The 25,046-nt window shown below is 38.7% G+C and overlaps 4 protein-coding genes across 8 annotated transcripts in view; 2 read left to right on the plus strand and 2 right to left on the minus strand.

Moving 5' to 3' along the window:
* Positions 1-10,145, plus strand: part of LOC125053193 (ras-related protein Rab-37) — a 49,408-nt gene extending 39,263 nt beyond the window's left edge. For all 5 annotated transcript variants that reach the window (XM_047654437.1, XM_047654438.1, XM_047654436.1 and 2 more), the window contains 3 exons: positions 145-253; positions 8,520-8,630; positions 8,964-10,145. In XM_047654437.1, coding sequence (XP_047510393.1) covers positions 145-253; positions 8,520-8,630; positions 8,964-9,205 — 462 coding nt within the window. In that variant the 3' untranslated portion in view covers positions 9,206-10,145. The remainder of the gene's footprint in view (positions 1-144; positions 254-8,519; positions 8,631-8,963) is intronic.
* Positions 4,253-7,596, minus strand: LOC125053192. The gene is made up of 2 exons (XM_047654432.1): positions 5,042-7,596; positions 4,253-4,874 (listed from the first exon to the last, which is right to left on the minus strand). The coding sequence occupies exons 1-2, from the start codon at positions 7,317-7,319 to the stop codon at positions 4,828-4,830; spliced, it is 2,325 nt and encodes a 774-aa protein (XP_047510388.1). The 5' UTR covers positions 7,320-7,596; the 3' UTR covers positions 4,253-4,827.
* A 653-nt stretch (positions 10,146-10,798) lies between the features above and the next one.
* On the plus strand, positions 10,799-20,880 carry LOC125053191 (zinc finger protein 850-like). Its single transcript, XM_047654431.1, has 5 exons — positions 10,799-11,152; positions 11,790-11,936; positions 12,024-12,113; positions 12,330-12,410; positions 15,403-20,880. The coding sequence occupies exons 1-5, from the start codon at positions 11,012-11,014 to the stop codon at positions 19,639-19,641; spliced, it is 4,698 nt and encodes a 1,565-aa protein (XP_047510387.1). The 5' UTR covers positions 10,799-11,011; the 3' UTR covers positions 19,642-20,880.
* A 652-nt stretch (positions 20,881-21,532) lies between these two features.
* LOC125053284 (protein Tob1) overlaps positions 21,533-25,046 on the minus strand; it is a 36,353-nt gene continuing 32,839 nt past the window's right edge. The window contains exons 2-4 of the mRNA XM_047654578.1: positions 24,410-24,710; positions 23,953-24,044; positions 21,533-23,555 (exon numbers count right to left, since the gene is read on the minus strand). Coding sequence (XP_047510534.1) covers positions 23,214-23,555; positions 23,953-24,044; positions 24,410-24,698 — 723 coding nt within the window. The 5' untranslated portion in view covers positions 24,699-24,710 and the 3' untranslated portion in view covers positions 21,533-23,213. The remainder of the gene's footprint in view (positions 23,556-23,952; positions 24,045-24,409; positions 24,711-25,046) is intronic.

The following is a 25,046-nucleotide window of genomic DNA, read 5'->3' on the forward strand; positions in this document are numbered from 1 at the left end:
TAGCATACTTTCTTTTTAATTAATCAAATAGATTTTTGACGACGTACGTAATGACATATGGTCACAATCAATGTTATTTTCTATAATTCATTCAATTATTCGAATTAGATAAAAGTTTTGTACAGCTAACGCCATCTGTTGCAGAATAAAGTAGTTGCTGTGGACGGAATCAAAGTGAAGCTTCAGATATGGGACACAGCTGGACAAGAGCGCTTTCGTAGCGTCACACACGCCTATTACAGAGACGCTCACGGTTAGTAATAACGTTATTACTGTGAAACTACATAATAAAATTAAAATAATTTGAAGACACATCATTTAGAACTAAATATCAAGTTAAGATTTGATCATTATGATACTCGTGGCTCCATCTATGAGCAGTGTGTGACAATTGAGATAACATTTGTAGTGTGTTCCACAGGGAAACGGACAGAAATTTAAAAACCGAGAACATTTATATCCTCAAAATTTAAACGTGAATATATGATATATAACTGATTAGTAGATTTCATTCGACTTAACTTAATTTATACTTTGATCAAAGATAAATAATCGAAATGTTTTATTACGGTACCTAATCACTAATCACTATGAAATTGAAAAAGAATATGATAGCCTTAACATTAGGTATGTTGTGACTATTGTAGAATTGAACAACATGATCAAGAAAGTAATAGAATTGGAATAAAATATAACACCGAGTGTGGTTACGAATAGGTGAGAATATAAACTCTTTTGCTAAAAACGGACCACCTAAAGAAAATTTACGTTCTAAAGTCGATGTCAGTTAATTAAATCAAATTAATTGTCTATATTATACTTATAATCGTGTAAATTAATACGCGTGAAGTAAATTCTGGATATATTTTTTTCATTTTTGATGAATTCTTTAAAACCGATGTACACGGCCAAAACATAAAGGTCAGCAATAAAGCCATGAGGATTCACTGATTACTAATTTTTTTGAAGTTTTCTGCATATCAAATAATTCAATCATTCTTTTTACATTAAATACCTCTTATACGACCGATAAGGGCCGGTAAAATTATAGCCCTACTTCAAGAAACTAATTCGCAAACTTATGTGTATCGGCGGTAAATTGTCGTTCAAATGTCCAGAGGACCTGCCAACGTTATTAAGAGACCGGTTCGGTCAAAAGAAGACCCGGTTCGGGAAGAAAATGATGCACAGAACCGAGAGATGACCACTTTATTGTGAGGGCGTTGCGGAATCGTACGGCTTTTATGAAGTAAGAGAAGTAAGAGTTAGCTTGTGGACGGTTAGGAGAAGACTTTTCTGCCGCCAATATTACGTGGTACCTACCCCCCGGCCCGGTACCGTAAATCAAAGCACCGTGTTGCTCGCCTTCAGTTTGGTCGGAATTGTGCTTCATGGACTCTTGAGGATTGGAATAAAGCATTGTTTTCTGATGAAGCTAGAATCTCTTTGGACCACGGGAAGGCTACGCGGAAGCGTTTCGAAGAAACCACTCCTTATGGCTGGGGATCTGTTATGTTTTGTTCAGCAATTAATTTGATGGAGCGTACAGAATTAGTTTTTGTAGAAAATGAAATATTAAATGCACGCCGGCTTATAACGGAAGTCTTAATTCCACATGCACAACCCTCATTGATTGCTCTTGAGGATTTCTATGGGCGACCATGCATGCCCACGTATATCTCCTTCTAAAAATAGGTTCCTTACATACTTAACAGGTATATTTAAATTCCATGTAACACTAGAATTATACACTAAAAATTGAAATCTAAAAAAAATATTAACTCAGTTTTATGAGTAGGAGTTTCAATAATTAGATTGTCACGCGAACGCAAATCCAAATTCCGAAAAATAAATTATAAAGAAGTTCTAAAATGTGTAGTTTTCACCGTACTAAACGTCCATTAGTTCGTAGGAAGTAATACCTACTTAAAACGGAGACCCGGAATTCAATTCCCGACGAAATTATAACGGCTCTGAATACAGAATCATCAATTATACAGACGCTCATTGAACAAAAACCTATCACGGAATGACACACACAACACAATTTCACTTTTTATTTATTACTTAAAGAGAGGGACACTTGATTTATACTATAGAAACTTCTAAAACTTCATTATATTAAATAAACCTTAAATCCTATATAATACCAAGACGTTGTTACGCCATCGCGTTTTAACACACGCCTAACGCCATCTATTACTTAAACAAATAATTAATTTAGACATTCCGCCCACCAAGGACGAGTCCTTTCAACATTAGAGTTGCACAAAATTTTGATAGAATTACTTTCATAACAAACAAAAAAAAATAACATGTTCAGTTAAACATAACATAAAGTTCATCAAGAAAAAACAAGTTAAAGAATTCGAATATTATACTAGGTAAATACGTTAATAATAAATCTAAAATCTACAACAATGAAAAGAAAGAATTATTATAACATTCGTAATTGAATCAAACTTGCCGCCCACCATGATGTAACAAAAAAAAACTAAAATCTATTTCTGAAGTATACTTATTTTACTTAAAGGTCTCTTTATAAGGCCATTCTTACATTTTATGGTTATCACTCTAGTGATATTATCAGGACCAGTATGTTTTTCTACAATTTTACCTAATAACCATTTACACGGTGGCAAGTTTTCTTCCCTAACAATACAAATATCATTTATACAAGGGTCTTCAAGTTTCGAATTCCACTTATATCTTTGACTTAAAGTTAACAAATATTCTTTAGACCATTTTTTCCAAAATTTTACAACAATTTTCTGCATGACATTCCATCTTTCTTTAGGATTTTCATTAAAATTAATAACTGACGTGTCATCAACAATATTTACAAGAGGTTCACCAATCAAAAAATGACCTGGGGTTAATGGGAGAGGGTCATCTGCTACGTCACTAAGCAATGAAATCGGTCTTGAATTTAAGCAAGCCTCAACCTGTGATAGAACAGTAACCAGTTCTTCATATGTCATTAAATTATCACCTATTGCCTTGTTCAAATGTGTTTTAACAGATCGCACTCCGGCTTCCCAAATGCCTCCAAAATTTGGTGCTTGAGGTGGAATAAAATGCCACGTTGTTAATTCAGATGTGAGTAATTTTGCAATCTCATCAGGTATGTTTGATTTAGACCGATCAAACATGTCTCTCAATTGTTTATTGGCACCAACAAAATTTGTGCCATTGTCGCTATACAGATCTCGACAATAACCACGCCTAGCGATAAATCTTCGAAAAGCTGCAATAAAAGCCTTAGAAGTCAAATCGGTGACTAATTCAATATGTATAGCTCGTGTTACCATACATACGAAGAGACAAATATAACTCTTGTAGGTCTTAGCTCCTCGTCCTGGAGAAAATTTTATATGATATGGACCTGCATAATCAACGCCGGTTGCTAAAAATGGTTTACTCGGCTTAAGTCGCGCATCAGGAAGTTGGCCCATAAGCTGTACTCTCGCTGCTTTAGAATACCTTAAACAGGTAATACATTTCCGATAGTACTTCTTGACCTGATCTCGAACTCGTACAATCCAATACTTTGAACGAAGAAAGTTTAGCATGATTTGAGGACCACCATGCAATGTCTTTTCGTGTGCATCCGAAACTAATAAATTAGTAAGGTGAGACTTAGCAGGTATAATAATGGGATGTCTTGCATCATAGCTTTCGTTGGCCATGCTTATTCGACCGCCTACCCTTAAAATCCCATTATTGTCTAAAATGGGACAAAGAGTGCGTAACACGCTCTTTTTAGGTACTTCTTTTCCATTTGCTATAACTGTTATTTCTTCGCCAAATGCAAATTGTTGTACTTGCTTTATGCAAACTTCTAGGGTTTTATTGATTTCTGTGACTGTTATAAATTTAGGTAAGGTTTTTCGATCTTCTTTTCTCATTACAAATCTTCGACAATATGACATTACTCTCAACATTTTTACTAAATTAGAAAATTTAATCCATTCAAAATTTTCATTCCTTTCTATGATATTCATTGAAACTATTTTTTCTTCTTCATTTGTATCACCAATTTCTAAATCTTCAATTTGAATATTCGTGTTTCTTAACCATTGTGGACCTTCCCACCATAGAGTGTGAGACAGTAACTCAAGCGGACTCAGACCTCTTGACGCGCAATCAGCTGGGTTTGCTTCAGATGAAACATGACCCCACTGAGAGTATTCCATAATAGAAAGTATTTCTGAGACACGATTACTAACGAAAGTTATCCATTTATTTGGTCCACCTTTAAGCCACGCCAAAACTATTGTTGAATCCGTCCATCCATACAGATCATCTTTAGGTATTTTTATAATTTGAGATATTTCGTTAATTAATTTTGATGCTAGTACAGCACCGCATAGTTCTAGTCGAGGAATAGAAACTTTCTTCTCAATTGGAGCTACCTTTGTTTTCGCGGATACTAATCGAACTTCTATTTTATCATCTGAACTGATTACACGAATGTATATTGCGGCTGAGTAAACTGAACAAGATGCATCTGAAAATGCATATAATTCAACTCGACTTCTGCGCGTGTAACCTAACCATCTGGGAACTCTCACCTCCTTACTATTGCTTGTCCATTTTTGCAATAATTGAAAGCCACCAGATGTCATTAAAGCATTAATTTCACCGTATACTTCTTTAGCTTCATCAATAGTCTCAGTTCCTGACATCAAATCATCAACGTAAAAATCAGTATTTGTAATAGACGCTGCCACTGGAAACTTCCTCTTCTCTTCATCTGCCAATCGTTGTAAAGACTTAACAGCTAGGTACGGAGCACAAGCTGTTCCAAAAGTTAGCGTAAGTAACTTATAATGTTCCACAGGCATGTCTGGATGTGGCCTCCATAAAATCCGCTGAAAATTAGTTTGGGCAGAATTAATTAATACTTGTCTATACACCTTAACTAAATCAGCAGCAATACTAATTCGATGAGTTCGCCACCTCATTAAAATATGTCTTAAATCTTGCTGGATTTTCGGTCCAACCATAAGATCGTCATTTAGCGAAACATCATACATACCCTTACTAGATGCACTGAAAACCCCTCGCACTTTAGTGGTTTCCTTATCATCTCTCACCACTGCATGGTGAGGAAGATACACTGCAGTACTGTTATCCACATCATCTTCTGCAACTCGAGACATGTAGCCAAGTGTCAAATATTCTTCAATCACTTTTGTATACTCTTCACGTAACCAAAAATTATTAGATAATCTTCTTTCTAACGACACCAATCTTTTCATTGCAATATCCATAGATTGTCCATACTGACATTCTGGATCCTTATTTTTAAATGGTAATGTAGCAATGAACCTTCCATTCTCATTTCTAGTAGTCGTAGCCTCATAAAGGTTTTCACACATTTGCTCTTCCACAGAAAGTCTCTTCTGAATCCTATCAGGTTCAGCCTCTATCTCCCAAAAACGTTTTAGATAACCATCTTCCTGTTTGACTTGCAAATGTAAACTCGTAATGTTAGCTGTGGAATAAGTATCAGACATTTTTCCCGATAAAACCCAACCAAAGGCCGTATTTTGTGCGATAAGTTTTCCTTTGGGTTGTTTTATTAGGCCATCTAACAATATATCTGAGTATACCTCAGCTCCTACCAATAAATCTATTTTACCTGGTACAGTATAACCTGGATCAGCTAATTCTAACGTAGAAAGTTCCTTCCAATCAGGTAAATCAATTCTGTCACAAGGCAGCATATCAGTGAGTGACCGTAACACGTAAGCATTAACTCGAATTAAACATTCTGGATTATGGCGAGATTCTAAATACAATATAACTAAATATTTTACATGCATTTGACCATCTCCCAGACCTGAAACATTATTATTAACAGATATTTTTTTTAAATTTAATAATTGAGCAGCCGCTTCTGTGATAAACGAAGCTTGCGAGCCTTGATCTAACAACACCCGCAATATACTTCTATTTCCACTCCTGGACTGCGCCTTGACGACAGCTGTTGCCAGAAGCACTGGTCGATTGTGCCCTTGATGTTTTGCAAAATTTGCTACAATCGATGTACTTGGCACCGGATTCTCTTCTCCGTTTTGAACTTCCTCCAATACATTATTAATGTGTGTGTCACTTCCTTCCCTCTCAATATGCAGCAAAGTATTATGTCTTCTGCCACATTTCTTACAACATGTCGATTGTCGACATTTATTTACTACGTGAGTCGTTTGTAAGCAATTGTAACAAAGTCCTTTCGACAGAGCAAAATCTCTTCTTTGTTGAACAGTACGAAGTCTAAATTGCTTACATAAATTAATATAATGATTTTCTCCGCATAAAGGACAACTAAATTCCGTTTTTTTAATATTCTCTTGAACTGCCGCGTGAAACGTTTTAGGAACATGTTTTTTCACTTGAAAACTAGGTTTAGGTAATTGTTTTCCAGTCTCAACCATCTCTAGACTCCTAAATCTTCCCTCAAGAAACTCAACAAATTGCGACCATGTTGGCAAATCATCTGACAAATTATTTATGTGATTTTCCCACTGTTTATGTGTTTCTAAGTCTATTTTCGAGACTGTCAAATAAATTACAATAGAATCCCAAGAAGCCGTAGATATGCCCATATTATCCAAAGCCTTTAAACAAGAAGTTGTTGTATCTAATAATTGTTTAATTGCTGATGATGATTCACTTATTGTTTTCTGTGAAAATAAAGTCTTTAGGATTGCATTACTATTATATCTTTTGTTGTTATATCTTTTTACTAATTGATTCCACGCTTCTTCATAGTTGAGATCTGTGGTCGAATAATTTCCTATTAAGTTTAAGGGTTCTCCTACTATACTACTTTTTAAATAATGCAATTTCTGCGCAGGCGATAACTTTTCATTATTATGAATAACAGAACAGAACAAATCATAAAATGTCTGCCATTCACTATATTTTCCAGAAAATGAGGGTAGTTGTATCCGTGGTAATTTTATAACATCTACAGAATGAGCCTTTGCTTGATTTTCCCTACATGTTGAACTCTCAAACTGTTCTAACTTTTCTTTTAAATCTGTCATATATTCAGTATATATTTCTTGAAACGAATCACAAATGTCTTCTTCAAAATACGGAAACGACTTTATTTGTTCTGGAACAACTATTTGTATCAACTGCTTATGATTATCCATAAATTCCTTCAGTAACCCATCTAAAGTATTTATACGTGTTTGGACATATGCTTTTGTTATTCTCACTCTTGGACTTTTCTTATAATTTGAATGCGCCTTTTGTAGCCTTGAATGTAAATCCTCTTGATTTTTTATTATGTTAAAAGCCATTATTTCAATTTAAAATTACGTAAAGTCTATTATTTCAAATCACTAATGTTTTAATTATTTTAATTTACAACACTTTTTTTTTTTTAATTAGTTCAAGATTTGTTGAAATTATTCTAAGTCCAAGATTGGTTGAAATTATTCTAAGTCCATACTAATTACTATAAAATTTTACAAGTCCAGTTGTCACTAATGAATAAATATTCTAAGTCTTTTGCATTAACTCACGAGTCCAAAGTCCATCCCGGGTTTCGGCACCATGAACAAATTCCTATCACGGAATGACACACACAACACAATTTCACTTTTTATTTATTACTTAAAGAGAGGGACACTTGATTTATACTATAGAAACTTCTAAAACTTCATTATATTAAATAAACCTTAAATCCTATATAATACCAAGACGTTGTTACGCCATCGCGTTTTAACACACGCCTAACGCCATCTATTACTTAAACAAATAATTAATTTAGACACTCATAGTCAATTACACATGAGTCTAAGGTATTCATTAATGGATAATTATATCTACTTAGACGTTACGGGATACATGTACATAGTTTGTTTATATATAATTACCTAATTGTTTTATACAGTTAATAAATGTTATGTATTGTTCCACGTATATAAGCACGGAAGAGTGGGTGGGTATGCCTAGTGTGAGTCGTTTTAGCTTTCCTAATAAAATTGACTAAGAAATGATCTCTCTCTTCAGTCGGTAGCTCGTATCTGAGCGTCGTGGTCTGAGTCTGGAAATATCTGGAGCGGACAATCTGTTTCCACCGGTTTCTGTCGAGTGCCTCTTATAACAGTGTATAGTTTTGAGGATGATCAGTCTTCCACTTGATCGATCCATCTGGTTGGTGAACGGCTATGTGATATTGTGCCTTCTGTGTTACCAACCATGATCTGTTTCTCCAAGTTCTCATCACCTCTGCGCATTGTAGTTTTGGTAAACGTTTTTAAAACCTTACTAACTGGCTGACTACATTAGGACTAAATATTTCATATGTTCATTATGTTGAGGAGTCGTTTAAAAAGGCTAAATGATTATTCATATACATATTTATATAAAACTAACGGTCGACAAGGAAAAAAGAAATATTTATTTCGCCTACCACAACTACTGTTAAGCTCGTAAGAAAATAATGTATTGAATTTATATCGTAAGATGTTTTATGGAATGATTATGTTTATCAGCCCTTCTTCTGCTCTACGATGTGACAAATAAAACCAGTTTTGACAACATTCGCGCGTGGCTCGGCGAGATAAGAGAGTACGCGCAAGACGATGTCGTCATAATGCTTCTTGGTAAAGACCTACTTTCTATACCTACGGTAGAATTAATCCAGTTGTAAAACACTTTTGTTAGGCCACGTAATATTTTGTAATAGGCTTTATAAATATTGTTTGTGTTAAGTAATCAACTTATTTTATATTACTATTAATAATACATCGGCTTATACTTTAAAAATCTCTAGTTTACGTAGATTACTATTTATTTTTAAAATTTATTAACCATCTTAATACATACAATCATCTTAGTACATACAAGTAATACGTATTATAATAGCTAATGCACGTGGTTTTAAAATTAGCAAAAATATTACCTTAAATACCATAGATAATAGACCGTTCTTCCAGGAAACAAGTCGGACAGCGGCCTCGAGCGGGCGGTGAGGCGGGAGGAGGGACAGCGTTTGGCGCGAGAATATCAAGTCTCGTTTATGGAGACATCGGCAAAAACCGGGTTGAATGTAGAAGCGGCGTTCGCTCATGTTGCACGCGCTTTGGTCGTGAAAGCGGATCCCGCTGACCCGGCGCGTCTGGCCGTGCGCGCGCAGCCCTCGCAAGAACAACGCTCTGGCTGCCCGCCGTGCTCTTAAGCGCCAAATTTGAAAATTTAAACGCGTTTAAAAATGATCCAGGACCAAGGTCGTATTTTGTAAATTGTTGTATAATAAATAAAATGATTGCACAAAATATGCATTTATATAAAACATTGTACAGTCAGACCGGTTTATATTTCATATCTGTTAATTTTACTTAATCAAATTATATATGGCCTGTCAAGTAGTGAGAATTCTAAGTATCTATTTTTTTCAGTTTACTGTCCTTTGCACAAAAGCTTAATGCATTTTACCTACCTAGGTACATATTCCTTTTAAAAATTAATATTTTATGGGCAAGAAACTTTTTAAGGAAGCTTTATGGTCACTATTATCGTTGTTAATGTTGCTGAGCTTTATAAAAATGTATCAATACCCTAAATTATTGGAACAATATAAAGAGTAAATAAAAAAAAAAAAAATTGTTTTATAAATTCATATCATATTATAATGTTAAGCTAGCTTACTGTAATCTACCTTTAAACTAATATTAAATTAAAGAAAACTATATGAGAAGCTATTATATTATTTGAAAAAAAAAATCAATAATTTATATGTATGAATCTTTAAAAAAAGCGCTACACATTTACCTACACTTGAAATTATACAAATTTCCTATTTATATTAAGTAAAAGCTTTATCGTTTTTTTGATAAAAGAGTAATAAAAAATATAGAAATGTATGTATTTACAAATTTACATTTAAACATCATATTCACACAATATATAAACTTTAACAATTAAAAACAATTGTTAAATGATATCTATAATTGCAATAATATTATTATGAAACCTATGTACTTAAGATTATCATACATTGTAACCTAATTAATAATAATTATAGGAAGTATCGCTCTAAATTAATGTTATATCTTCAATGTTGTGGCATTAAATGCGTGTTGCTTACGCAAAATATTGAAATAAATAAGCATTTGTCATATTTTGTTTCATTTTGTACAATTATAAGTAAGTTAATAGTAATTCAATTCTCGTAATAGAGAGAAAGTAAGGTTATAGCAATAATCTAATCTTTAAATCTTTTAGTGTTTGCATGCCAAATTAACAATTTTACGTCTAAAAAACTTTGTATGATATACATTAAAGAAAACTTTGAACGTAAACTATTTAAACAAAACGGAACATTTAAATTTCGCGCGTTATTTGGCAGCTGTCAACATCAAGAAAATTTAAATCTGGCGCCACTATTGATAGGTTGTCAGCACTGCGAAGCAAACATAGAAGCAGAGTTAGCAAACAATTTTGATAATTCGAATATTTCTTTTGGGTATACTATACGAAAAGAATATGTAATTTAAATGATTTACAAACAAAATAAAAATATTAACTTTTAATCATGAATGAACATACGTTTACATTAAAATGCAATTAGATAAAATTTTACTTTTTATGAAACATGTTTTTATTATTTTGACTTAAATATGATTTGTTAGTATAAGATAAATCAGCTAACATTTGCCGATAGTAAAATTCATACTTACGAGCATATTGATATTAAAAGATTGTACTGCTTTAAGGTTTGCAATCCCTGCTATGTATCCCTTTTTTCCGTCATGTTGTCAGCATTGTCAACTTAGTACACGCACATGCGCAGAACGACAGGTGGTCGGCGAGTCGACCCTGCCATAGCGACCGAACATCGACTTCTCATGCTCATCATCAGCCGCTGTCGTGCTCAAGCAAGAGCGATATGCAGTGCTTTGTGTTGAAGTGCTCGTGGTGACATGGCGTCTTTATTTTAAATATTGTGAAAGGTGTAAATCGTGAAAAATTGTGTTTATTTACAATGAGTGTTAATTATGATCGTGTTTGTAGACTGTGCTTGTCATCTCGAGGTGAATTACTGCCGATATTTCCTACCACCAGTTCGGATGACTCGGAACCTCTCGTCCTTGCTGTGAAAATTAATGATTGCGTGTCCGTTCAGGTAAGAAAACCTTATAATAAGTAATAGAATGGAGTTTTAAGTGAAAGTAGACCCTCTGTAATAACGAGAACTCGTCATCCGCCTCTGTTCGATTTAATGACAGGCAGTATGTCTAGATGGAGATGTCGTAAGATCGTCCACCATTTTGTAATGCCCCACGGCCATCGTTCGAATCGTGACCGCGTTGCAACGTATTTCGTGGAGCCGACGAGGTGTGCAACGCCTGATGAGGGTCGGGTTTGGCATTATTCCCGGGGGCCTGGACGGGAGGGGTCCGCATGGCGTTGGAAGCGAGCGTATTGATTTATCTAGAGCAGGTTCGTGCAGCTCGTCTCTCGCCTGAGGAGCGTCGCTCTCGGCGTCAGTGTGCTAGGTATAGATGTGTGTGTGAGACTATTGAGCGGCAACCCTTGTGGGGCTCGCTGGACGCCGTCTCGCATGTAGTTATTCGGTCGAAGAGCAGGCGCTCGTCGCCGCCCGTCGTTCGAGTTATACCTACGCCTACTTACTAAGTTTGTCGGTTTCTCCTCGCGCCATATCTATATTGTGTGAGTCGCGGTTTCGCTCGTCATACACTGATGGAGTGCGCGTATCTTTGTGCCATTGAAACTCGTAACACGTATCATTATTTTTTCAGATAAACGAAAATGACGAATTGCCAACTAATGTCTGCAGAAAGTGCTTGGATAATGTCAATAACTGGCACACATTCAAGTCAGTTTGTGAAAGGACACAAAACAAACTACAATCTCTGATTAATAAAGAGAGCAGCCATCTAGAAGAGGTGAGGTTATTTTCTGTTTAAATTTTAGTACTAAACTGATTTTTCCAGTTGCTTTGTTTGTTTACATTATGAAACATGGTTTTTCAGATTCATATTAAAACTGAACCAAATGAGGGATTATCTGATGGGGGTTATGATGATGGAGTGGTTATTAACGGATCATATCCTGATGATGAAGTAAGTTAGAATATTTTTTAAATTAATTAAATGTCTATTATGAAAATTCATATAAGTGTAGTTATTTATCCTGTTAGGTGTTGAAGTATAGGACTTATTCATGTCAAGGTCATCCAATACTTGAAACATTTATGGTGAAATTTTATAACAAATCCTTTTTAATTTATTTTAATAAGCCAAAATGGTTTTTTTTAAATAAGATGTAAATTTTTTCAGACAGCTGCATCCTCAAGCAAGATCCAACCTGAAGGCCCACCAATATTGGCGTCTTTGGGACTCACTCCGAGAAGTGATAAGGTAAATAACTATATTTATTACTTATTTTCCTTTCACCTTTTCACGTGCCACCTCCACTTTTTATGCTTTTGTGTTTTATTAGAAAATAAGAAAAAATAGAGAATAGTTCAACTGAATTATTTTATTCACAGAAAAATATAGATCCTCGAATGGACTGGCAACGAGTTCATGCTATACTGGATATTATAAGGGACGATGAAGTTATCGATTCTCTCCAGTCCACTGAGGAATGTGAATTTTCTCATATATCAGATCACGACTCTGACGTTGAAACAGAATTTAAGGTTGAAGTTCCCGCTGCATGCAGAGATTCCAAAACTGGATACATTTGTAAGAACAAAATTGTTCTATCAAAATTGCCAAAGTTATCTTTAGCAAATATAGCAAAAGTAAAAGAAGTATCACAATTGCGAAAACGAAACATACATACAAATGGTGTCAAATGCTATCCTAGACCGAGAGATGCGTGGCAGATGCTCATCAGTGATGATTTGCTGGAACTAATTGCCACATCTACCAATGAAAATATATCCAAGACCAACAATCATCCGACCACTATGAAAGAAATCAAAACTTTTATTGGTATTCTCTATTACCAAGGCATTATGAGACCGACTCATGAAAAATGCAGTGACCTCTGGGACAATGACTTTGGACCGATATGCATCCAGAGAGCTATGAATTATCAGCGCTTTAAAGTTCTACTTGAAAACATCCGTTTTGATACAGAAGATGACTCTGGAATGATGCAATTGGACTTAATGAAGCGCATAAGAAAAGTATTTGAAATATTTGCTATGAATTGTCGCACATCCATGGAGATTGGTAATATTGCAGTCATAGACGAGACGCTGTTGCCGGTTCGGGGCCCTTGTCCTTTCAGATATAGTATAAAAAACAAGAAAATGAAAGAGGGCATGAAAGTTGTACTCGTTGTAGACCCAAAAAATTTCTACATCAGCAATTTAGATGTCATCACAGACAGTTATTTCGGGAGTGAAGACATTGTCTTTAAATTGGTGCAGCACTTAGCGGGTAGCGGACGCGTCATCATAATGGACAGTTGGTTCACATCTGTTAATTTAATCGATACTCTTAGGAAAGAATACAGCTTATTTAGCATTGCCGCCCTGAATCCAAACGATGAAAACATTCCACCCATCTTCCTTTCTTCGGATAGAAAAAGCAAACCGTTCCTCAATGGTTTCTTCGATAGCGGCACGGTTCTGTCGTCCTTTGTAAGTGCAAATTCCAAGATTGGCAACATATTGAGTAACGAACCGAGTCACTATAGACGATCACACACGGCTCATTCGTCTGTGTCGGAATATAAAAAATACAAGTCGACGGTGGAAGTGGTCGATGTCCTGATGCATTATTACACAACTATGCAGAACACCAATGATTGGACTTTGTCCTTGTTTTTCATGCTCTTGAATATTGCATCGTTGAACGCTCAAGTGTTGTGGAGTGTCAGCAACAATAGAAATGTCTTGAACCGTCGTTTATTTATTCGAAAATTGGCCTCGAGTCTCCTGGAAACTGTAGACGTAGGCCACGACTCGAGCGAGTCGCTCGCTCTGAAGAGACCGAGGTTGAACCCTGTTGAAAATAGAGTGTCGTATAATAATAGGAGGAGATGTAGAATTTGTATCCAGACCTCAAAGAGGGACAGACGGACCACACAGGCCTGCTTTAAATGTGGCATATCTATTTGCAAAGAACATACAGTTTGCGTATGCACTCTTTGCCCTGCTTAAGTGATTTTCACATAATAGGTTTATGTAGTACAAATATTTACCCCAAGCTATAAATTTTCCCAATGAGAATAGTGTGAGTAGTAATCTCTGTGGAAGTCATTGCATAATTCATAGGCAAAGTTCTATCAAAATGATACCTTCATCTTAATTATATTAAATGTGGAGAAAATTTTGGTTTATTTAGTGGAAATGTTAAGTTTTCTAAGGGTGGGCTCATTCTGATTAAATAGAGGGTGTTACGTAATTAATCAGAATATTCAGTCTCATTTTATATCACATTCAATCATTTCTGTTTTACTATTCTGTAAATTCTGTTCTTTATTTTCAGTCTTGGGCTCGGTTGGCCAATACCAAATAATGTGCTTAGGAGTAAAACAAAACTAACATTCCGTCAACCAACTACCTCATTAAATAATGACAAGTCCATAACCAATGTTTAGTTTTTAAGAATAAACCATTACTTTTTGTGCCCCTAATATTTGTATGTGATGTTTGGTATAAATTTAAGGTTTTGTTTTATTTTTTTTATTTAATGGAACTAATATGGAAGTGTAACATTCTACGAGTTGTGACATTCTAGGAAAAAGTTGTCTAGTTTTTTAAGTCTTCATAGGAATTATGAATTGGATTCGAACCAGAAACAGATTAAAATTACTTTTCTTAATTATAACATTTTACTTCGGTTAAATTTTGTTTAAACCAGATTGTCCATATTGAAATTATTCCACATTATGTACTTTATCGTCAACGACAAAACTTATAACAATGTTTTAAGCAAGTTTTTGGGCATTTCAAGAACATGTTTTACTTAATACAAAAGAAAAAAATTACCATGTTTTTTTGGGAACAGCCATGCGATTCTGTAACTCACTTTTCGAATACATTCTGATAAGGAGGGAGCTTGTAGTTTATTGTTTATCAGAATCCCAAATCATAAAATGACTGCTTCACGACTGATTTGAGCGCGACCGCCGATGCGAAAACCGCTGTGTGAGTTCGAAAAGTGAGTTACAGAATCGCAAGGCAGGACATAAAATGTGGTGACGTGAATGAAACACAAAAAGTTATCTCCCTTGTTTGGATTTGATCCACCTATCTTAGGAGCTTCGGGCCACATTTTCTGCTTTTACTCAATATAGCAAGTCATTAATTGAGACTGTATTAGTATAATATTTTTGTTTGCTTCACAATATTTACATTCATTTGTTTAAAACAAAGTTATTTGATTTCAGGGTGTCGAAAGCGATAAAGATGAAGAGGAAATGGAAATGGAAGACGAGGAGATGAACGAGGATCAGGCCTTCAACGCCCCTAATGTACCCGAAGTGTCCATCACCGTGATGCGTCCTTCGGGCGAGACCTTACACTCGCGTCAAGGAATACAACAACTGGCGTCTAAAGACTGTCTCGTGTGCGGCCGCTCTTATAGATATTCTCACAATGCCAGGCGACACGAACTGACAGCTCACAGCTTCGATAGATATACAAACAAAATAACGCCTAAAAAATCACACAACCGGATGCAACCTAAATTGCGACCCAACCCGTTTAACCCTAAAGCACGGTTGATGCCGAATCCCATCAGCCATAAGATGCAACTCCAGCTGCCCCAACTACAACAATCTATCAAACTTATGCCTAAGAAAATAATTCCACCGAAACCGATTCCCATCAGAAGCCTCAAGCCTTCGCAGAACAATTTGCCTTATCCCTTGCGTATCAAGGCGCTTAAAGATTTACAAATTAAAAAGAAGGAACCGCAAATATTGAAAACGCTACTCACGACCAAACCGGAAGTTCTGGTGTCGGAGCCAGAAATTATTAACTCGGGGCCCGAAAGCCCCGAAACCTTGATATCCGAACCGGAGATTGCCTCATTCCAAGTCGAAACTATCTTGTCCGAGCCCGATGGCTTCATCCACCAAAACGACGGCGATAAAGATGACGACGTCCAAAATCATAACCAGAATTACGACACGGTCGATATGGATTCAGAAAATGAAATTGAAATCGCGCGTCAACCCGATAATGAGGAAGAATCTGAAGTTAGGCCCGAGAACGAAGCGGAAGACGAGGAAGAAAACGCTGGAGACGAACAACAGAACGATTTAGGAAAAGAAAATGAAGGTATAGATGAAAGTCGGGAGAAAGTATCTGAAGACCCTCACGAGGATGGCGAAGAAGATGCAAAAGAACCCGAAGAAACGGACAAAGACGTCGATGACAGTCAAGAAAATTACGAATACGACCAAGACGGTGACCCTCCGATAGCCCCTGTCGTGGAAATAAACGAGGATATGCAAAATTCGTACAACAGCGAAGCTATTGAAAACGAAGAAGAGGAATTGGAAGATTACGCCGCGGACGACGGTGGAGATGGAGAAGAAGAGGCCAAAGAGCTGGATCCGGACAAACAATACGTAACTAAGACGCAAAGAGAATTCATTCTCAAGTATCGGGACATAATCGAACAAATCAATACCCAGAGGTGTCTCTGCTGCGATAGAGAACATCCCCGAAGAAAAGCGGTCATCCAGCATCTGCAAAAAAACGGGCACAAAGTCCCCAAGCACACGTGCTACAATTGCGTCGTTACATTTTCTCATATCGGCGCTCTGCTGAGCCACATGCGGTCGAACTCGTGCACCGATTTGTGGAAAATCATCTACAAGGAAGGCGGCGTCACCGACGATCAAGTGATCGACGACGAGCCAAAGGTTAAAGTGCAATACAAAGACATTCTCAACGCGAGGTCTTACGCCTGCAAGCTGTGTCCCGCTAAGTTCCAATTGAAACAATTGATAATGAAGCACGTGCTCGACGTGCACGAGGATGGCCAATCGCACGTCGTTCTCGCGTGCGTACATTGCGGCGCACGATTCAAAGATAAATCTATTTGGAAGAAACACATCCGCAACGGCGAGTGCACCGTGTACATCGCGTGCGATCTGTGCACCGAGAAGTTTGGCAACGTGCAGGACTTTAACGAGCACGCCGTGGCCGTCCACGCCGGCAATTTCGATCCCGACAGTCAGAGCAAGTGCATCGACGGGCGACCGACGGATTGCCCGATATGTGATAAGAAATGCTGCTCTTATCAGGCCCTCGTGAAACATTTGAAAGCTATTCACAACGAAGAGACCCCCCACTACTGCCAACACTGCGAGGCGAAGTTCGAACACGCCGCCGATCTCGACAAGCACACCTACACGGAACACTCTCTCAAGATGCTGGGAACTCATGCCTCCGAGCCGGACATGTCGCTGGTGAAAGAAGAAGCCGAGGAGTACCATTACTCGTGCACCGAATGTAACGCCATATTCGAGACGGTCGACGCGTGGACCGACCACCAGGTCGCCGAACACAACCAAGTCGCGCATCACTGCGACCAATGTGAGAAGAAATTCTTGCGGCCCTCCGAACTGGCCGAGCACAAAAACAGCCACTTGCGAGTCAAATTCTATCCGTGCAGTTTGTGCGGAAACTCTTACAGTAGTCCTCAGAAGCTGTCTCAACACGTCCAACAGACTCATCCCGGATCGAGCACCGTAGGCGCGGGAGACACAGATTTCTTCTGCGATATTTGTGTCAGAACATTCAAAAGCCGCCAGGCTTTCTCGAACCATATGCGTATTCACGCCAAAGTACCGTCCAACAAGAAAAGGCCGGGCGATTCGAGGAGTTTCGCTCCGCAGATTATCGGAAAACCGATACACTTTTCGATGATCCAACCGGGATTCAGTCCGTTCAAACCGAACTGTAACGTGCCCAACGCTCCCTATTCTTGTGATATATGCGGAAAAGGGTTTATGCATAAGAAAAATATTTGGAAGCATAAGAAGGTGTTGCACGCGGACCTTTTGAACGACAGACACAACGACAGCGAGGAGAACACCATGCACGCCTCCACGGAGGAGGACGAGTACAACCCCGACGAGAACGGGGCCATTCTGTCGACACCTCAGTTTAACAGTTTCAACTTCGCCAACATGACCAACTCCATGCAATCGACGCCCCAAGAACCCATGCAGTTCTCGTGCGAATTATGTTACAAACGCTTTCCGCTCAAGGCCAGCCTGTGGAAGCACAAACGCGCCAAGCACGGCATCATCAACCCTTCGGCCACCGACACTTCGGTCGAGGTCAACAACAGTCGCTCCAGTTGTACCATTTGCAAAATATCTTTCGCCGACAAGAAATCCTATTACCGACACAGGAAGAACGTCCACAAGTCGACGGTTCAAATGTGTAAGATATGCGGAAAGCCGTTGAACTCGACGCTGGAGTTGTACGAACACTTGAAATCCGATCACGCGCGAGAACTGTTAGGCTACAACTCCTCTCAAGGCCCCGGAAAGTCTCAGGAGATGACTCAGGAGGTGGAAGTGGAGTTCGAGGAGCGAGAGACCGAGCGCCCCGACCCCAACGCCGAGTACCAAGCCCGCTATCCGTGCGACACCTGCGGGAAGCAATTCGTGGGGTTGCTGGCGCTGCAGAACCACCAGTGCATCAATCAGCTGCCCCAGCAGCCGCAAACTTTTGACTGTGAAATATGCCACAAGAGCTACGTCTCGATCGCCGCGCTGAAGAGCCACCGCGGGTGGCATCTGCGCTCCCCGGACGGAAAGGCGGCCGCGAACAACTCGGGCCTTTGGATGCCCCAGAACAAAGTGACCAGCAAGGTCAGCAAATACGAAGTGGTCGACGCCTCTCAGCTGGCCCGCGTCTCCCACACCACGACGTCGGCCCCCTCCCCCCTGACCAAGCGCAGGCTGCCTCCGGAGGTCGAGGTGACGGTCGTCAACCCGAATAAGAAGTTGCGATCCGACGACTCCGGAGAGATGGACCAGTCGACGAACGCGTCCGGGCCTTCGGACGACAGATACTGTAGGATATGCGACCGAGAGTTCACGAAGCGGGCGGCCTACCAGCGCCACATGGACGAGGTGCACCAACCGAACTCGGTGTTCTGCCCCGTCTGCGACAAGAGCTTCACGCGCAAGAGCACTCTCATAGTGCACATGAAGAAGCACTACGACGCCGGGGAGGGCGGCTCGGCCAACCTGCAGGACGAGGAGGGCTCGGCCTGCGAGGTCTGCGGGGAGCGCTTCGACGACCTCGACGCCCTGAACGCGCACCGCGACACGCAGCACGGCGACGAGGAGTCGGCCGGAGACTCGGAGGACGACGGCTCCGCTCCTCCGGCGCAGCCCGGCGAGTTCACGTGCGCCCAGTGCGGGGACGGGGTGGCCACGCCCCGCGACCTCATCGCCCACCGCACCATGCACGCCACGCCCACCAAGTTCTTCTGCAACATCTGCAAGGTGTACTTCGCGAGGGCCATCGATCTGTCTTCGCACACGCGGGCGAGGCACTCGGACAACGAGAAGGTGTTCTTTCCGTGCGCCATGTGCGACCGGTTCTACATGAACAAGAAGAGCCTGCAGCGGCACATCGAGATGGCTCACTGATGATGAGAACTGGTTCGGGGTCAGTTCGACTTGTACATTTGGGGCACCGAACTGCCGACGGACGAATGGGGCGTGAGTGGTCCCGATCTGTAAATACGTTTTGTATTAACTCGAGGGTAGACTTTCCTTTATTGGCATTCCTCTTCCGTTCTCGTCTCCGTTGCGGTCGATCTTTATCAATCTGCTCATTTTGTGTTATTTATTTTTAATTACAATTATTCAATTCGTAATACAGTTAAGTTGTTTTAATGGTAGGCGTATTCTAAGTTGGGTCTTTTACGTTAGGTTTAGGCTAGATATATTGTTATTTTGTAATTTTAATTAAGTCAATACATTTCCGTATTCAAAATACTGAAATAATGGGCCAAAATTTGCTTTTAGTCACTATAAAAATTGTTTTATCTTTGAATTTCGAAAATAGAGCTTTTTAGTTTTAATGCAGCGGCGCCATCTCCGAGAAGAATGATTATGATTCTGACAGCGACAAAAATCGTTTCGGACCTTCTCTCGAAGGTGGGCCGAAACCTTAGGGTTTTTAATTAATATTTTATTTAGATTATGTAAATACGTTTGACTACAAATTAGGAATTTATTGAGTTGATTTGAACTATTTTAACTTTCCATTAAAATGTACTGATTATTTTATAAAGGTTACTTTGTATATTTTCTACTCGTAAGTCAACCACAAATTTGCATCGTCTCATCTATGGCGATGCAATCGATCAAAATATTTAATTACGGTTAATCGTTATAATGACGCTTGTATTGAATCATGTTGTATGATATGAAAAATTTACATCCAAATTATGTGGTTTACTTAAGTAAAATATTGTAATAGTGCCTTTTTGATACGTAGCAAAGATCGAAAACTATTGTGGCTGTAGTGAGACTATCGTAACGGCTGAAACGATATATTTAATATTTTAAAAATAAATATTACCTACTCGGGGATAAGCATTCTAACGGTGAAAGATTTTTTAAACAATGAGAATACAAATCTATCCTTTAGATACGGTTTATTATATCAGTCAATTGTTAAGAGGAAATTTACGATATTAAAGGTTTTCGATATTGGCGATAGTTTTCGTTCATTCGACGAAACTTTGTTATTGGATTTACGGTATACGTATTAAAACTATTTGAAGAGAATCAGATAATTTCTGTCTTTATGACGCTTTGTCCATAGATGAGGTTTACTTTGTCATCTTTGTGGTTTCATGAATAAAGCGACTTAAATAATATATTGTTTTATTTACATGACGTGTCCCCACAAAATTGACGATAGGCCTAAAGTCAAAAATAATTTATTCATATATTTTGACGACACATTGGCCTAGTGGTTAGTACCCCTGACTGCGAATCCATGGGTCCCGGGTTCGATCCCCGGCTGAAACGAACATCGATGTGATGAGCATTTGGTGTTGTGCTTAGGTCTTGGGTGTTTAAATATGTATTTATATGTCTATCTATCTATAATATGTATGTATATCCGTTGCCTAGTACCCATAACACAAGCTTCGACAGCTTAGCATGGGACTAGGTCAATTGGTGTGAATTGTCTTTATTAAAAAAAAAAAAGGTAACAATGTAAATACTAAATACACTTATGACCGACCAAAGAAATATACATTAAATGCTTGTAATTTTACATTTACTGCCAGTTCACGAATCAAGGGCGTAGAACGGAAGAGCTCCAAAAAGAAAATCTATGTTTATTATCGGATCTGGGTTAAATTTTATCGTACATATTATCTAAACAGTATTAAATCTTGGGCGATTGACGTATGTAGGTATTATATTCTAAATTGCCGCTATTTGATAATTCAAATTTCGCTATTTCAAGGGTAGCCTTCTAGGCTACAGGTTATTTTTAATTAAATGAAACACATCATAGATTGCACAAAACATTTTAATATAAACTTAAAAAGTCGTACAACAATATGAAAAATTATTATTGACTAATTATATTTGCGGTTATGGAGATCCGCTATCTATATTATGCAAATATTATTCTATATTTAACACCTCATCGAATATATCTTACAAAAGAAAGAAAAATAAAAAGTATCTTTTAGTAATAAAAAATCTCATTATACTAAGTTGTATTATTAAACTTACGTTATAAGATTTTATCTACAAAAAATACTGTAGCGTTTTGCTCAGTTTTTCAATCGAGCCCGCGTTTACGTAATAATAGGGTATTAATAAATTGCTTTAATGATTAAATTATACTACTACACTTAATCTAAATGAAAATATAAAAATCGTAAAAAAATAGTGCACATTTCCGTATACAACTTGTCATTGTTGTGCTATCAATAATTTTGGTTTTTCGACATGACCTTGCATTTGCGACACATGGAATTATTGTTTATACTTTACAGTTGTAAAAATCTGTTAAACAGTTCATATTACAATAATATCCGCGTTATTTTAACTATTAAAGCTTTTATTTAAATTAATTTGCGTAACTTTTATTAGACTAATAGAAAATAAGGGTCATTCGATATAAAAAATGAAAGGGACGCCGGTCATGTGGAGGAACCTCTCTCGAGTGACGTGTGGTAGTGGGGTGGTGGGGTGGTGGGGTGGTGGTGAGGGACGGCGAGCGAGCACAGTCCCGAGCAACGACAAGCTGACTACAGCGTACCTAAGCACAGCCTCCTACAACTATGAGCCTCGATTGAAACACCGAACGTGCCAAGTGAAATATAAAAAAGATAAATAACACATAGTTTTTACTTTATGAATTCGCATGCACCAGTTACTTTATGAATTGAGAAATACTTTTTATTCACATTCACGTCTTTATAACATTATATAAGTATACCATACAGACTAAGGCCGGCCGCCTCGACGCGGTCGGCCGGCGATGTACACGAGGACTAATATCTTCTTAAAAAAATACTGTTAGATTGAAACGTAGCTAATCCTATAATATATTTACGTTTAATATAATCATTACAAGGGTACAATCGTACGAGGTGTACTACTCTAGGTGAGATCTCCGACGCCTTCGGGCGGCCCGCCGCGCCGTCCGACCGCGTCCGAACGGATATGCAAACGTCATTACATACAAAATTCGAATACACAACAGTTACAGTACGCTATATCTTAGAAAGTATGAATTTAGTTTTAAATATTAAAAATATGTCATTTCTCTATTGGCCTTTCGACGTGAAAAATTAGACGTTTCGCGTACTACGAATATAAAGTATACATATTTAAATATTATCAGTATTCTCTTAGATCGGAGGACGAATGAATACAGGCTCGCTCGTGAAGGTACGTCGTGAGCGCACTCTCGTCTCGCTTCACGAAAGTCGCATCGACCGAAGACTTCTACCCGACTTTAAACAGTAAGAAAATAAATCGCCGGCGAGTCGCGCGGCAGATCATCGCTCCTATAAATTTACACATCGACGTAACGAACGAGAATACAAAAAGTTATGAAAAATCGTACGGATATCACAAGCGGCGGGCGGCGCGGGACGCCCCCGCGGAAAATAAAAAAATAAATCGCGGCGCGCGTCTCTCGTACAAAAGTAAAGAATCTATGAGCGGCGAGAGCCTCAGTTGGCGAGCAGCAGATGCGGGGCCGCCTCGCGCCGCGACACGAAGTAGGCCGCCGGGTCGGCCGGGGACAGCGCCCGCGCCGCCAGCTGTTGCTGCACGGCGCGCTGCTTGATGTAGTTGCTGAACTCCGTGGGCGACATGCGGTTGGCGCGCTTGCTGCTCGTCTTCAGCTTGGTGCTACCGAACTTGGTCTGCGCGAAGGTAGCCGTCGTGAAGGTCAGCGGTTGCGCGCGGAACGGCGGCGCCGGAGAGAAGGCGGCGGGCGCGGGGGGCGAAGGCGCCGCCACCGGCTCCACGGGCCTGAAGCATTGCGCTTCGGGGTTGAAGGCGCGAGTCACCTGAAACAAAAATCTTTTGTTACCGGCATTGCTTTCCTGGGGCCTTTTAGGCTAATGGAGAAAGTCTAGGTTGACCTATAAGCCATTGCGTTTGATCTGTTTCTGCGATATTGTTTGCTTTATTGCCCTACTTGAAGCTGTGCCAATTTTTACGTAACTGGTAAACATTGATTTATGATATCTCTATTCCATTACCCTGTTTTTGTTTACGTCTGATGGAGCGTTAACATCAATATAAGGAATTGGCAATAGCGTCCAAAAATTTTAACGTATTAGCTTTGCGAAACAAATTGTTAGTGTTCATTTTTATAGTTTCCATCTGTGCTTCAAAAGGATTCAGAATTCAGATATAAAAAGTCTTGGGGCTTTCTAAATAAGATAGAAAAATAAAAAATACCTCTCTGTCAGTTCGCTCCTCTGCTGCTCTTTCATCGCTGCTGAAGAGAACCTTCACCGCACCTTTTTCTCCGATTCGGTAGGACACTTCTCCTGAAAATACAAAAATTAAAAATTTTACAATAAAAAATTTTTGTTATAATTCTTCTCTTCTAGCAAAGTTATGATATTTATAGATGCGCAATTTCAAAGTTTTAATTTATGAACACGGGTTATAAATGTGTTTTATTATAGGAGGAACTTAATTACACAATAACAATGACCATGAAATTAGACTGCGTCAGATATTTTAAGCAGAATTTAGTGTAACAATTAAATGTTAACACAATAACAGCTTTTAAAATAAAAAGTATTGGATTATCGTAAGTAGTTTCGCAGTTAAGCAAAAAATCAGTCATGTTGCTCATTTTATAGTTCAAATAACGATACTTTCACAAAAGATTAACAATTGAAATTACCTGGGTCGACCCAAACAGCCAGGTCTCTCGGAAGGTGTTCCAGCACATCACGGACTGGAACGCCCGATTCTCTTGCCGCCCTCTCCAACACAGGGTCTAAAGGACCCCCTGTCTTCAAGCACCTAAATGCTGAGCCTCTGCACGGTCTGTCAGGGTACCAGTGACCCCTAAACTTGTCTTTTAACGCCTTCTCCAGCTCCTCTCCGAAAATGTTCACCCGCCGCCTCGGCAGTTTGTTGTAGAGGTATGATATCACGAAGTTTAATGCTACTTGTACTTCAATATGCATTTTGTTTGATCACTGCAACAAAAAAAAATATTTCTTTGTTCAATCTATTTCCGAATCGAAGTCACTCAAATGTAACGAATTCAGGACAAACAGATTTCTCAGAAATTAAGGAAATTCGATAAACCTTACTGACGTCAAAACGTAATAACGTCATTTAACATGTGCGTTTGAACCGATAACTTTGAGAAGCTGATGATGACCGGTAGAGTGGAAGACCCCGAGGCCGATCCCCTACTGGAGCGACCAAGTTAAGGTCCTCATAAGCCATTACTAAGGCGGAACACAATATTTTATAAACTAAAATAAAAAAGTCAGCCTTACTTAATTAAATTGCGTTGCGCAGGTTCG

The sequence above is a fragment of the Pieris napi genome, chromosome 10, assembly GCF_905475465.1.
Source record: "Pieris napi chromosome 10, ilPieNapi1.2, whole genome shotgun sequence".
NCBI classification, from domain to species: Eukaryota; Metazoa; Arthropoda; class Insecta; order Lepidoptera; family Pieridae; genus Pieris; species Pieris napi.